Below are 13584 nucleotides of genomic sequence, written 5' to 3'. Positions count from 1 at the left end.
GAGGCCAGAACACAGAGTTTCGCAAAACAATCTCGGAAAGTTAAATTCCATTTCTACCTAATAGACACCAATCTATCATCTAATGCTTTAAAATAAAGCAACATCAGCCCTGTACATGTAACACCCACAAGACCTCAGATGTTCAAAGATTCCACTCTGCTTTCGTGAGGACAAAAGGCACAGAAATAAAATTACATCTGCTAAAAGTCAGACTGAGTTATACCCTAAGAGCTTATAAAAACACTTAATATGTATCTAAATAAGCACAGCAAACCAGTAAAATTACATCAACAAAATAAATAATGAGACAGCAAGATAAAAAGCAGGGTACAACAGTCCCCAAAACAAAGTGAACACTTACTTTACTTTTGAATGGGAACAAAACTGTTGTATGTGGAGGGAAAAAAAGTGCAAGAAAAGAGATATTGTGACAGGAGAAACAGAGACATAATTCAAAGAGCTTAACACATTCAAGACATGGCTGAGTGCAAGATGAAGGGAATATACATAAATCATCTTACTGAAAGAAGAGGTATTTGAAAAATCAAGCCCAGCATCAAGACAGTTTTAATAAACCGATTAAACTCTCCAAACTATGCCAGAATACCTGATATTTCTACATTTAATACACAGTCCCAAGTTACTGCACTACTGACAAAGCAGTACTATGTGAAACTTCAGAATTTTAAAGATAACAATAAAGCAATGAAGGTAAATGAAAAATTGGATAAAATGCAAAACAAATAAATCATGCCAGACCAACCAGATGTGTCTCTTTATTAAAAATAGCCAGTTTTCTAGCCAAGAAAAATGAGTAGCTCTAAACTGTTTGGATTTCAGCAAAGTATCTGACAGTGCCATAGGAAGTTAGTTAAAACAAATGATGTGGGGGAAAAGAGAGGAACTGGAAGAGATGGAGAAACCTGCAGCTTTGCCTGGGAACACTGGCATATGAGGAGAGCCCATGGAGCTGTCAACTGAACCTGACTGAATATTTTGATTACCAAACCAGAAGGGTGCAGAAGAAGGCTGGTATGAGCTGCCAGAGAAGCTGGATCAAAGTTAATGGTGCGAAGGGCAAGAGATCAGCAAGGGTTTCTGCTCACAGCTGGTCAGCTGGCATGACAGGTCCACACCTACACTATGACCACATACTGTGATGATCCACCAAGGACATAAAAAAAGACAATTTTAACCGTATGACTACATAGCAAAATATTTACCGTGGAAGGCAAGAAAGATTAATTACACTATATAAAGCAGTTAACGAAGCCTTACCATGGCGTATGATGCACAATGCTGTTACCCAGTTAGGAAATGGATAGAAAACTGAAAGAGTGGAAGATTACTACTATGATCTAGGACATCCAGCCATTTTAGGAAAGCAGGCTAGAACAGCCTAACTGACTCAACCTCACAAGGGGAGGACAAGGTGGAAAAACACCATTTGAGTGCAGTTTCTGAAGGAGAGAGTTGCCAAAAGTGCAAACATGCGCAAGCCAGCCACCAATACATTTGGGCTGGTGTAAGAGCAAGGTTTCTAACTGTCAGAGTTACCAAGTTCAGGAAAATTCTTTCAGTGCAGTGGTTTATGGGGAGATAACATCAAATATGACTGAGGACTGGAGCTGGGGACACAGAGAGCCTTGTCCACCTTTAGTCCCACACAGCACATCTACCTACTCCTCACAGGAGGCAGGGAGCTATGCTAGGACATCAGGGGTGAAGACTCTGCTCCCACAGAGCCACTGACAGAATGCCCTCAAATGTATCACAGGCCAAATCCTCAAGTCTACTGAACACCTGCAGTCTGGGCATCTTCAGAAGTCCTGGAGTAAATAAGAGCTCCTCATGGCTTGTGCGGCCCCTAAGACTGCATGGCTTTTGGCACTGCTGCTAACACAGCTGTGATCGGCACTTCTAAACCACAGACTCTTGGCAAGGATTTATGGAGCAAAATCCAAATTAGGAATATGTAGGACAATATTTATTGCTAAGGAGATTCTCTTGTGCTTGTATCACTCTTCCTTTGCCCTGACCCAAAGAGCTGGACAGATGGACAAATGGACAAGAAGACACTTCTAAACCACCTAATGCAGCACAGTACAGGAGCCTACTCTTAGCAGGCAGATAAATCCATAAAGTCAAGTGCTATGGCCTGGCTCCTACAAGCAGTAGGTATGCATCAGTGCAGCCCTTCATGAGACCTCCTCAGCAACTTCTTTCAGCAGGGAAGGCTCATCAGCTCGGCTGCAGCATCCTGCTGCTGCAAAAAGTCAGCTTCTGCTTGAGTAATAGCTTGAGTTGCACTCAGAGACTCTCTGTCCCCTGCACAGGGTATGAGAGGGAAGCTGCATGCCTTTCTCCTAATGGAATCTGGTTTAACCTTCTCACTGAAAACTGAGGAAATGACTAGTCTAGGACTAAACCGAGATTTGTGAAACATACCAGCCGGGTACACTGCTATTAAGTTCACTTCAGAATTAAAAATAGCAAGACAAATTTCACATGGAAGATTAAGTGCATTAGTGGATCATATAACCTTGCTCCAGACCAAGACATGCTGTAAACAATTTTCAGTCCTCAGTATAAAACATACAGGCAGTGCCATCGAAATGTTTAGTTATGTGACGATTAACATCCATGACACTCTCAGGTTACAAGCATATTTTCTTGAGAAATGAATGGCAGCCTTACAAAATAAAATTATTATGATGATAACATTTCTTGTGCTTTAAATCTGATCTCTGAGTATCTTCCTGCTAAGCACAAGACCTAATGTATCAACCTAACAGGCTTGACATTTAATAAACCAAGTTTATTTCTAGAAAGTGAGCTGGAAATAAAATCTCATGGTTGCAGTTGGCACACTGTGCAGAAAAGGAATCTTAAAATGACTGCATTTCATTTTTGCCCTATACCTTTCATCCTTCTAATTGGTATATTTAAGTGCACTTAATCACTTAAGCATTGAATCTACTGCAGTGATAAATCTCCAATTTAGACTCCACAATAATAAATCTTTGTCTTCTTTCAGCAGCTGACGATATTTGATTTGGACTTTGAGTTTAGGTCCCTTCCTCAGGCTTAACAGTAACAACTTGTTTGTTCTGTCTGCTGAAAGCACAACATTAAATCTTGTTTATAAATGCATTATCATTGCTTAAGCTTAGTGTTCTCAGTGTTAGAATTTGTTGTCTTCTGTGGTGCTCAGCTAAGAAACACAAGAAAAATCCAATTAGCCTGTGCTGGCAGTTTACAAAGCAACTTTCACTCATTAGTATTTACACAGTATCACTGGTCCACATGACACTTCACAGACACTAGGACGATCTGGAGTTTATAACACAATCTTTCAATAGATGCCTCCAGTGCTACAAAGAGCTAATTTAAGAACAGGTGGAAGGGGCCTTCAGGCACCCCCTTTAACAGACAACGGAGGAGTGACATCCTGCAAGCATCTCACAGTCTGGCCTCAGCACCAAGCTAGGTTTTATCTTAAATTCTTTGCCAAATACCCTAAATATGTTCCTGAGTAGCTCTGGCAAAAAAGGTAAAACTTAGATGAAACCATCAAATCACAAGAGGGACTTCGGACTGAAGAAACTGGGAACTCTATCCCCAGTTTTGCTACAGGCTTCCTGCAACACCTTGGTAAACTATTTAGTCCCCAGTCATTAAGCATTCATGCATATTAACTACCTTTGCAGTAAACCCCTGGACCTATGCTTGTAGAACAAACCGTGCCATTAAAGATTTGCAGGATTGGGGTCTCATTTCCTTGTGCCTTAGCTCTCCCTGTAGAGTTCAACATAACTCTCAGTTGTATTCAACATACCAACAGATACCTGGAGTAGGGCCTTATTTTGTTAAATATAAAATATTTTCTTAAACAACTAGCCTTGTTTATAAGCTGAATCCTGACTTCTTGTGACTGCTGCACAAAAGACTGCATCTTCATAACTTTCTGACAATGGTGTTCATTTCAGTAGATTTTAGTCCAGAAGAAATTGCTTGGTCATCCAACATTAAGTTGACACTTAAGTGGGTTTATTTGCTTTATCGCTTGCCAACAACACAAATAACTCTCCCATAACCACAGAGCTTGCCAGCTGACCGAGCTGTGCACAGAAACCTCGGGCATGGTAGGGACGGCAGGCCGGCACATGCCCCGAAGTCCTTGCACATCAGGGGACTAATGAAGCCTCTGTGCTTGCAACAACATACCTGCACACCGTCAGCAATGTCTTCCAGCTGGCTGTTGTGGGTTTCTTTAAATCTCAGCATGACAGTGATTTTAATAGTCAGCTCTCCTGTTTATCACAGGCCATTAGATTTCACTCCCAGTTCCCCCACTATCGAGCCTGACAATCCGCATCACGCTGATGGTCTTAATACCACATAGCCAAAGCTGCAAAGCCCACAGCATTGCTTGCCACAGCAGCTGGGCCCAAACACACACATCTTCAAAAATCTCATTTTAAAACATACTTTGCATGTGAATTCCTTTGGATTCAGCTTGCAGCCATCCATTTTTGTAAGCCTTGTCTCCCCTATATTACAGGCTACTTTAGTACCTGCTATTTTCTTCCTACCATATAGTTTACAGTGTAAGCAACCACCTCTCAATTCTTTGTTTCTACTAAAGCGAGGACACTGGATGCAGCATGTCTTACAGCCAGGCCGCCTCTTCAGACTGCAGATGATTTGGCCCCAATTCTGCCAAGTGTAACACATGAATTTTAACCCTGAATATTTAGGAAGCTCACTATGTGTCAACTAGATTAAAGCTCTTACTCCTCCTTAGCTACTGTAAAGTTGCTTCTGTAGCTTCTAGCATTGTGTTTTTGCTAGAATCTACATAGTTCCTCTCAGAGACGCTGCAGTTTTCAGAATACATTTTAAAACACAGACATACCATTCCCCCCTAGGTGTTGCTCTCAAGGCAGACATCATGTCTTTCACTTAACATAGAGCTTTGGCACAGAATTATGTATTTCTCTCTCTTTTCAGTCCTTTAGGCACTGACACCACCCAGCACTTCTTGCATCTTTCACAAATGCAAATTTATGGTCTAGATATTTGCATTTGCTTTGTTTAAAAAATAACTACCAATAAAAAACCTATTTAAAATTTTTCCTGTGATTTAGAATCGTAGTATTTTCATGGCTGCTCAGACAATTAGGACTTATCACCTCTGTGAATAATGGGGCTTATGTTCTTTTGGGCTAAATTTGTCTGGGCACTCAGTGGATGCTTTGGGAAAATCCCATTACATTTACGCAGTTTTAGGAGCGCTTCTGAAGATTTTTATCAGCACATGGAGGACATTAGACTTCACTTAAAAGCTGGCAGTACAACTCCATGGTTGCATATCAGCCAGTGTTACAGTAAGCTCACTCAAGATTTTATCAAATTCTATTTTGAAGGCTCTGGCTTACACATTTCCCCTGAAATACTGGCTGCAAATCTTCTAGAGCTTTTGTAGTATGAAAGTCAATTTCTTAAAGAAGTATTTTCTGAAAACCTTGCATTTGCTACAAACTTCACACAGTTTCCTGCATTTGCTGCTGATTTAAAAATTAAGTTCAAACAAAAAATCAAACTCGCAAAGAAATGCCAAAACTCACAGAAAACAAGTATCATTGTACGCTGCATCTATCAGGAAATGATCTAACAAGTTTTGTTAGGGCTTTTCTCCCCCACAAAAATCCCAAATTTCATCTATAAAGACTTTTGTCAAAAATAACACATTACTTTCATGCACATCATATTCTTTTCCATAAAAATTAAAGGAAGAGTTTCCAAGCATAGCGTGCTGAAAACACACATGCTTAAAATGGTCAAAATCTATTTTATAATAACCTCTTGAATATTAGACTATATCCAGGTAACAACTAATTTTTTGCAAAACCCAAAAAGGCAGACCAGAGAAACCCCTAACATCCAAACACTGTCTGGAGGCTCATCAGACACTGAATGCTTCATGGCGCTGTAACTGATACAGCTGAAAATGGAGGTTAACAGTAAACAAAACACTGCTTACTTTCATTCCATTAGGACTGCAGAAAATAAGATCAGTATTTAGGAAAGCCTTCATTTACGTTCTGAGAAATGCAAAAATTAAGACAAACAATTTGGGGTCAGCGAGCAAACTATCTATATATAATCAGTGAGCAAACTATCTATATATAACCAATTCTGTGAAATCCTATGCAGAATTAATGCCGACCTCGCCAGAAGTGGTCATGTACTTAAAATTTTACATTCAACAGTCAAGTTCATATATAAAAAAAATAAATCTACACTGCGCTTGCAGGGAGTTAAGTGTTTTTCCATCTCCTTTTGGTGACATCTGAGCTTTGCTCCAGGCTTTCTGTGGACATGCCACCACACTCACTTCTGTAGCTCACACAGCAGATGCTTACAGGGAAACCCATCATAACGATGGCAGATGACTTTGAAAGAAGGCCAAGCAACTACCAGCAAGTCTGCAAACATAAAAGTAACTGTTACTCAGTTCTTCTCAAAAGAAAGAAGCTGTTCGTTCGTTTTTAATCAATTTGAAACTCCCTGGCCTTTGTCAGGTTAATGTTTTCCAACCTTCATGATTAACTTCCCAGGCTTAAATTTATGAAGGGGAACGACACCTCCTGACCACGCTGTCAAGATGCTATTGCAGCGAACACACTGTGACACACACGGTGGCTATAGTGACCAAGCATACTGCACAGGTGCCCACAGCTGTGCTCCCTGCGCTGGGGACGACACACCCCCCAGCATCCAATCCCAAAAAAAACCTTCTGCCCTAAGGGTGGTTTATCACTGTAGCTCTGCGAACATGCAGGTCCAGACGGCCAAATATCACCAGCAGGAAAGAAGTGGCCATTAGTTAAATTTTAGTAACGCGTGAATGTTTTCTGCTGCTACTTGAGAATGGGAATGAAAAGCTACTTATTTCTCACATTGCACCCCACTGAAGCACACTGCACCAGTGTCCAGTATAGATCCACAAGGTCAGGAAGCCCAGAAAGGGATGATCAGAAAGATGAGATGATCTTCACCACCCTAAGGCGGCATAGCCTAAACCTGTGAAGCATGTACCGTCTCTTCATCTCCCCCAGTATTTCTGCTTATAGAATCGCATCCAGTTTTCCTGCATGGTTAAATACTGGACAGTTTTCCTAAAATGAGGGTTCAGTGAGATAGGAGTGGTCCAAGTGCTGTATTTAACTGAAGTCTGCTAAATGTACACATCAGTGAATGCATTTGAGATGGACCACATCACCATAGTATCTGGCTGCCTAAAAATCTCTCCACTTTGTATCTTCAGAGAGACTCCTCAATGAAGATAAAGTGTTGTTATTCTAATTTTACAGGGCACAGAGGAAACTCTCTAAACACGTCTGCTCTGTACTCCTGCCTATGCATGCACAAACCCCGACTGTGAGTGAGTAATCTGGTGTTGGCCAGTGCTGCAAACGCTGTTGCACATCAGCCTCTTTCTTCCCCTCTCCAGATGGCTGGCACCATGCACGGTGTTTCAGGCTCTGGGCTGTAACAGAAGCCGATGGTCACAAATCCCACATTAATTAAAATCCTAGATAATTATTTCAGTTGGAATGTCATAATAATAAAAAAATCATAATGAAGAAAGACACCATGTTCCTCAGAACACAACTTTGTCACAACCACCAGCTTCTCACCAAGGTGATGTAGTCTTCCTCCTCCAGCTGTGGTTCTCCCAGGCTTGCTGACTTTGGGGGCCTGGCAACGTTACTTGCTGTCTTCCATGCTGTAGGTTTCTAACCCTCCCTTCTCTAGATGTTCAACTGGTAACAGTATGGGGCCTTGCTCCCATGCAGCTGAAGCAGAATGTCCTGCAGAATGCTAGTTAATACTCCACAGACACTGACAGAGCTAGATTCAACCCAGAGCTCATACCCATATATTTATTAATCATACTTTAAGGAAATCAGTTTTTCTGATTTCTCTACCCTCAGCAACCCAAAGGTTTCCTCCTGTCTGCTTTGTTACAAACCAGTTGCACTTAATGCTCTGGTTATTAAATGCGTCTTTCTGTTGCACTTCAAAAAGATAAAATTATCAGAAACTGTTTAATGTCTGGGACTCTTTCCTTCTTAGGTTATGACTAGAAAGCCAAACTGTTATGTCAGGAAAAGCAAGCAGAGTTGCAAATTTTTAGAAGAGGTGTGTCTTAATGTAGATTAATGTGGCATTCAGAAATTGTTCAAGTGCCAACATGGGAGGAAAATACAGCATGTTATATAAAGTAATCATGTTTATTTTAATGGTTTTGGAATAAGATGCTAACAACTGTTTTCTCAACTACTTATTCTGTATTTAATGTTTTATTCTGGCATATTAAGTCTCCTCGCTTCCTGGCTAATGGTATCTATATATAGTTCTATAACAGTTTGAACACTCCTATTCATAAAGAATTTTATTAATGGATTTGAACATCAAGCTTCAACAAAATGCAAAAAACCATGAAATGCCAGATTTAACATTAATATTATTGTATGACAGACCAGATTTCCGTTTGATTATATCACAGTAATGTACTCCACTGAGGATACTGAAATTTCACTTTCCCTAAACTGTGAGGAGTTTCAAGCCTGGAAATGAAACACACAGGATGACTTGCACTACCAGAGCTACCAAATGCTCAGGGCATGTACAGCTGTACAACATCAAAAGAGAGGGAAAAAAAGGCCCCACACTTCATCTTAATTAAATTTACCACTAGAATTAACCACTGGACTATTTGGTGAAATTGTGTGAACCTCATGCAGTTCAACAAGGCCAAGTGCAAGGTTCTGCACACAGGTTGGGGCAATCCCAAGCACACGTACAGGCTGGGTAGAGAATGGATTGAGAGCAGCCCTGCAGAGGACTTGGGGGTGTTGGCTGATGAGAAGCTCAACACGACTCAGCAATGTGCACTCTCAGCACAGAAAACCAACCGTATCCTGGGCTGCATCAAAAGAAGCATGACCAGCAGGTCAAGGGAGGTGATTCTCCCCCTCCACTCTGCTCAAGTTGAGACCCCACCCAGAGTACTCCGTTCAGCTCTGGGGCCCCCAACACAAGAAGGACATGGACCTGCTTGAGTGGGTCCAGAGGAGGCCACAAAGATGATAAGGGGCTGGAGCGTCTCCCTTATGAGGACAGGCTGAGAGAGTTGGGGCTGTTCAGCCTAGAGGAAAGAAGACTCCAGGGAGACCTGACAAGCAGCCTTCCTGTACTTAAAAGAAAGACGCAGAGGGACTCTTTAACAGGCAGTGTAGTGATATGACAAGGCGTAATGGCTTTAAATTGAAAGAGAGTAGATTTAGATTAGACAGAAGGAAGAAATTCTTCACTCTGAGGGTGGTGAGACACTGGAACAGGTTGCCCAGATGAATAACCTGATCCAGTGGAAGGTGTCCCTGCCCATGGCAGGGGGGTTGGAATTAAATGATATTTGAGGTTCCTTCCAAGCCAAACCATTCTATGATTCTATGAAACCATCCGTAATTACTCTGACTGCCACCCACTGCCCAAGTCCTTGCTGAGAACCGATTTGAGGCTGTATGAACACTAGTGACTCGTATTTTGCCATCTGATTTGATCCATCTTCAGACATGGGAAACCCAAAGCTTCCTTTGAGCAGCTGATCCAGGGTTCGTGAAAAATTAATGCTTGATTATGACTAAATTGAGTTTGTCCTCTGCTTCCAATCATTAATTCTTATTATTCTTTTCATGATTAAGATCATTTATTTCTCCTCCATGACCATACCTCCTTACTGTAATCTAGTCACCTCCAAAGCAAAATCTCGTATTCTGATGCTTCTCTCCAGCCCTTAAACCATTTTTCCACTGTCTTCTCCAGCTTTTCAACTTCCTTTTAAAATACTGACATCAGGCATGGAAAAACAAAATCACTCAGCAGTACAAAGTACCAGTCCCTCTGGCAGGTACTCTCCCTTACATGCCACACTAGTCCTTCATATCACAGCAGCCCACTGCGGACTTGGGTTAAGGTGTTTGATCTAGATAACTAAAGCCCTTTCAAATCACTGTTTCACGAGGTATAAATCATACCTGCAGAACTGCATTTCTCTTACCAGCTGTTTAAGTCTGTCTCCGTTGGTACTGAAAACCAGTTCGTCTGACCTTAGCTCACCAACAGATCCAGCTTGTTCTGGTAAAGTGCCTGGACATTGTTTTTAATCACCTTCTTACTTCTTTACGTCATGAAGCAGTTTTATTAGCAATGTTTATACTTTTATTATCACATCACTGAGATATATTTGATTAGTATCACATCTGGGGCAGCTGCTGTGGTACTTCATGAGCAACCTCAATTATATGAGAGTAATCCTATTCTGATCGACTGGGGGGGGGGAGGGGGAATCCACAGTAAATCAGATCCTTTTTAATCCATTCACAAAAGCTTTGAAAAACAAACCAGAACAAAACCCCCTAATGTTATTGCCAGTGCTGATTTTTTTATTAAACCCCATTTAGGAACAGATGATGCATAAAGGCCATATTGTGTCTATTGTTCTCCCCTGGTAACTCATTTTCACCACATACTTTGGGACTTACTGGTAATTTCTTCAGGTTTTTTAACCCCCTCAGTGCTTAAAACACACAGTTGTGAAAATCCCTCCCATTTACAGATTTCATATCATCATTTTACTTGCATTTTGGACATTTCAACAAAAACCAAGATGACTCAGCTGAAGACAACTGGAGTTCTCATTTCAAATGAGAAAGTGCATCAAGAATTAGTTTGTTCAAAGTCAGGGGCTTGATTAGGTCTCAGACAGATGGCTGCATTTTCTTTCCAATAGTGAAAATGATAATACAAAGCATTCTGACATTTTTGCTTGTTAACCATGGCCTGCAATGTTTACCTGGGACATATGCATTACATAAATTATTAAGAATCTAGCAACAAGAATTACATCCTGTTGTAATCAGTGTGCAGCAATGTCAAAAGAAACAGAATATCTGTTCAGAGACATATTGAGAAAAATATGACCAAAATTATATTTAAAAGTAATTTTAAATTGTTTTTACACTTAAAGTGAAAATTGCAGTATGTTGAATTTTTTTTTATTTTTTAATTCTTTGATGCTGGATTTGCCAAAGGCTTATCAAATGAGGCCATGCCAGAAAGATGGGCAAAGAGCACTCAGATAACACTGATCTTCCCAGCAGCAGGGATACACATGGGTTACATCTCATCTGCCCCCAAAACAAATAGCCTTCTCCAGTGTGTGGGGGGGGAAAAGATCACAGTAGGTAGAAAGGGAAAATAAGTCATTTCAAGATAAAGACATAACTGCCTACTTCAGACTGGCTAACACTACATAAATTACTGCTGATTCAGCACAGTAGGGGCACACCACCTTAGTGAGTCTAACAGTCAAAGCAAAGTCCATTGCAAGAATGATAATCTTCCAGCAAACCTGTATGTTTATTATTATCATTCAGAAGAATAAGCTGATATCTAATTTTTATCTGAAACATAATAAAAAGTTTTAATCCTGTTAAAAAATGCCTAAGTATAATATAAATTGTACAGGAAAATGTATTAATTCTGCTCCATATACTCCACAAATACAAGCGTACTCTCCATAATAATCAAGGTCCTTTTTTATCCTTCAAAGAAACCAAGAATTTTCCACAAATATAATTTCCCTTCCCCCTCAAACATGTATATACCACCTGCTCCTAAGAAAGCTCCCAGAAAGAATGACCTGCCCTGCAACTGAAGATGGGTCTGTATTTACATACTTAGTCTACATCAGAGATTAGCCTGTTATTGAAATCAATTGAGACCAGGCACATATGAGATGGAAATTGCTTTTGGTTGTTCCTGACTTAGGCTTGTGAATTGAACAACCTGCATATTTTTGCTCAAGCCCCTGAAATTCTCAGTTATTCTCAAATGTACAGAAAAAGCATGACATTGTAGGGCGAAAGAGCATTTTTGCAATCTATCATTTACTGAGTAAAACCATTACAGATAGCCTAAGCACTACTTGAAAATCAAACACACAATTTTTTTCCTCAAAGAGCCTGCTAGTCAAATATCAGTACGTTGACTCCCTTAGTAAAAGCCCAGTGTGAAACAGAACTCCAGAAAACAGCAACCTTCAGCTAGGGCACGGCCACAGTTCGTCCTACACTCCTGAAGAAATCTTGACTTCTTTACCGCTACTCGCAGCATAAAAGCGGAGAGAGAGAAGCTCCTCCAGTGCCACTACAGCCCTTACAGCCGAGCAGGCAGAAGTAGGTACGTGGCACAGGGACCAAGCATCCCTCGGGCCCCTCGCCCGGCAGGCCGGGCAGGCGGGAGGGTGATACCCCAGGAGCAGATGACCTCTCTGCACAACACGGAGCACCCTCTGGGTGACGCTGGGATTTCCACAGCCTGTGTCTGCTGCAGCTCAACTACTTTAAGGCTCCCAGATCCAGGAGGAAGCTCTCAGCTGAGCTCCCTTCAAGCCCTCCCTCGGCACCTTCGAGCCCGCCCTGGGCTAGCTGGGCTAAGTCAAGAGTGGATCACAAGCTCACATCGCCCGCCGCAGCCCCGGACAAAATCCCACCCGCACCGGCAAACAACGGGGAAGGCGCAAACGCCCAGGGGACCTCGGCTGCCTCCCACCACCCCGGGCACCCACCAGACGGGAGCGTTTCGGGGAAGGGACACGGACAGGGACACCCGGCCTTAACGGGACACTCGCGCGCCTCCGCGCGCTGCCGCGGGTTTTACGCCGATCGCGGAGAAGGGGGGGCGGCAGGGTACGCGCTGCCAGAGGGCAGTGGCGGTCCTCCCCACACGCCGGGAGTCCGCCGCCCCCGGGGGAAGGGGAAGGGCAGGGGCCGGCGGGGGGCCGGCGGGGAGGAGAGCAGCGCCGAGGTGATCGCACCCTACCTGTGGTTAAATTGTCATTGATCTTCAGGGGCACCCTCAAGATGTAGACCAGGAAGAGCATGATGAAGAACCACAGCGTCCAGAGATAAGTCCAGGACCAGACGATACAAGACTTGAGCTGTTCCAAAAAGCCCGTCCCAGCTTCAGCCATGTTTTTGGAGAAGAAAAAAAAAAAAAAAAAGGGAGGAAAAAAAAAAAAAAACAACCCCAGCACACAACCCAAACCCTGCTCTCTGCTGCCACAACCTCTCAGCGTGTATTTCTGGGATGATTCACGCCTCCCCGAGCTGGCTCTCCCCCTCCCGGCGCTCTCACCGCGAGGCGCGGCCCGGCCGCGGGGCGCTGCGGGTCCCCCCGGAGCGCGGCCGCCCCCCCGCGCCCGGCCCACGGCGAGGGCCGCCGGCTAAACGGGCCCCTCCGCGCTCCCCTCGCACCTCCGGCTGAGCGGGCGGGCTGCTAGGCAAAGCCACTTCGGTTGCAACTCGCCCCCCGCCTTCTTCCCCCCCCTTCGAGGGGCGGGGAAGGGAGAGCGGAGCCCAGCAGCCTCGTCCGGCGGTCCCCAAACCCGGGCGGGCGGGCGGACGTGCTGCGGTGGCAGCAGCTGCATGATGAAATGCGGGGAAAAAA

General features: G+C 43.0%; 1 protein-coding gene across 4 annotated transcripts in view; it reads right to left on the bottom strand.

The window, feature by feature from the left end:
• ST7 (suppression of tumorigenicity 7) overlaps positions 1–13124 on the bottom strand; it is a 155681-nt gene extending 142557 nt beyond the window's left edge. For 3 of the 4 annotated variants that reach the window (XM_074903139.1, XM_074903140.1, XM_074903142.1), the window contains exon 1: positions 12958–13123. In XM_074903139.1, coding sequence (XP_074759240.1) covers positions 12958–13108 — 151 coding nt within the window. In that variant the 5' untranslated portion in view covers positions 13109–13123. Of the gene's footprint in view, positions 1–12957 lie in introns of all 4 variants that reach the window. The other variant, XM_074903146.1, reaches the window with a different exon arrangement.
• Positions 13125–13584: the final 460 nt, after the last annotated feature.

Source organism: Athene noctua, chromosome 3 (assembly GCF_965140245.1).
Source record: "Athene noctua chromosome 3, bAthNoc1.hap1.1, whole genome shotgun sequence".
Classification (NCBI taxonomy): domain Eukaryota; kingdom Metazoa; phylum Chordata; class Aves; order Strigiformes; family Strigidae; genus Athene; species Athene noctua.
This window is presented reverse-complemented; position numbering and strand designations above follow the sequence as displayed.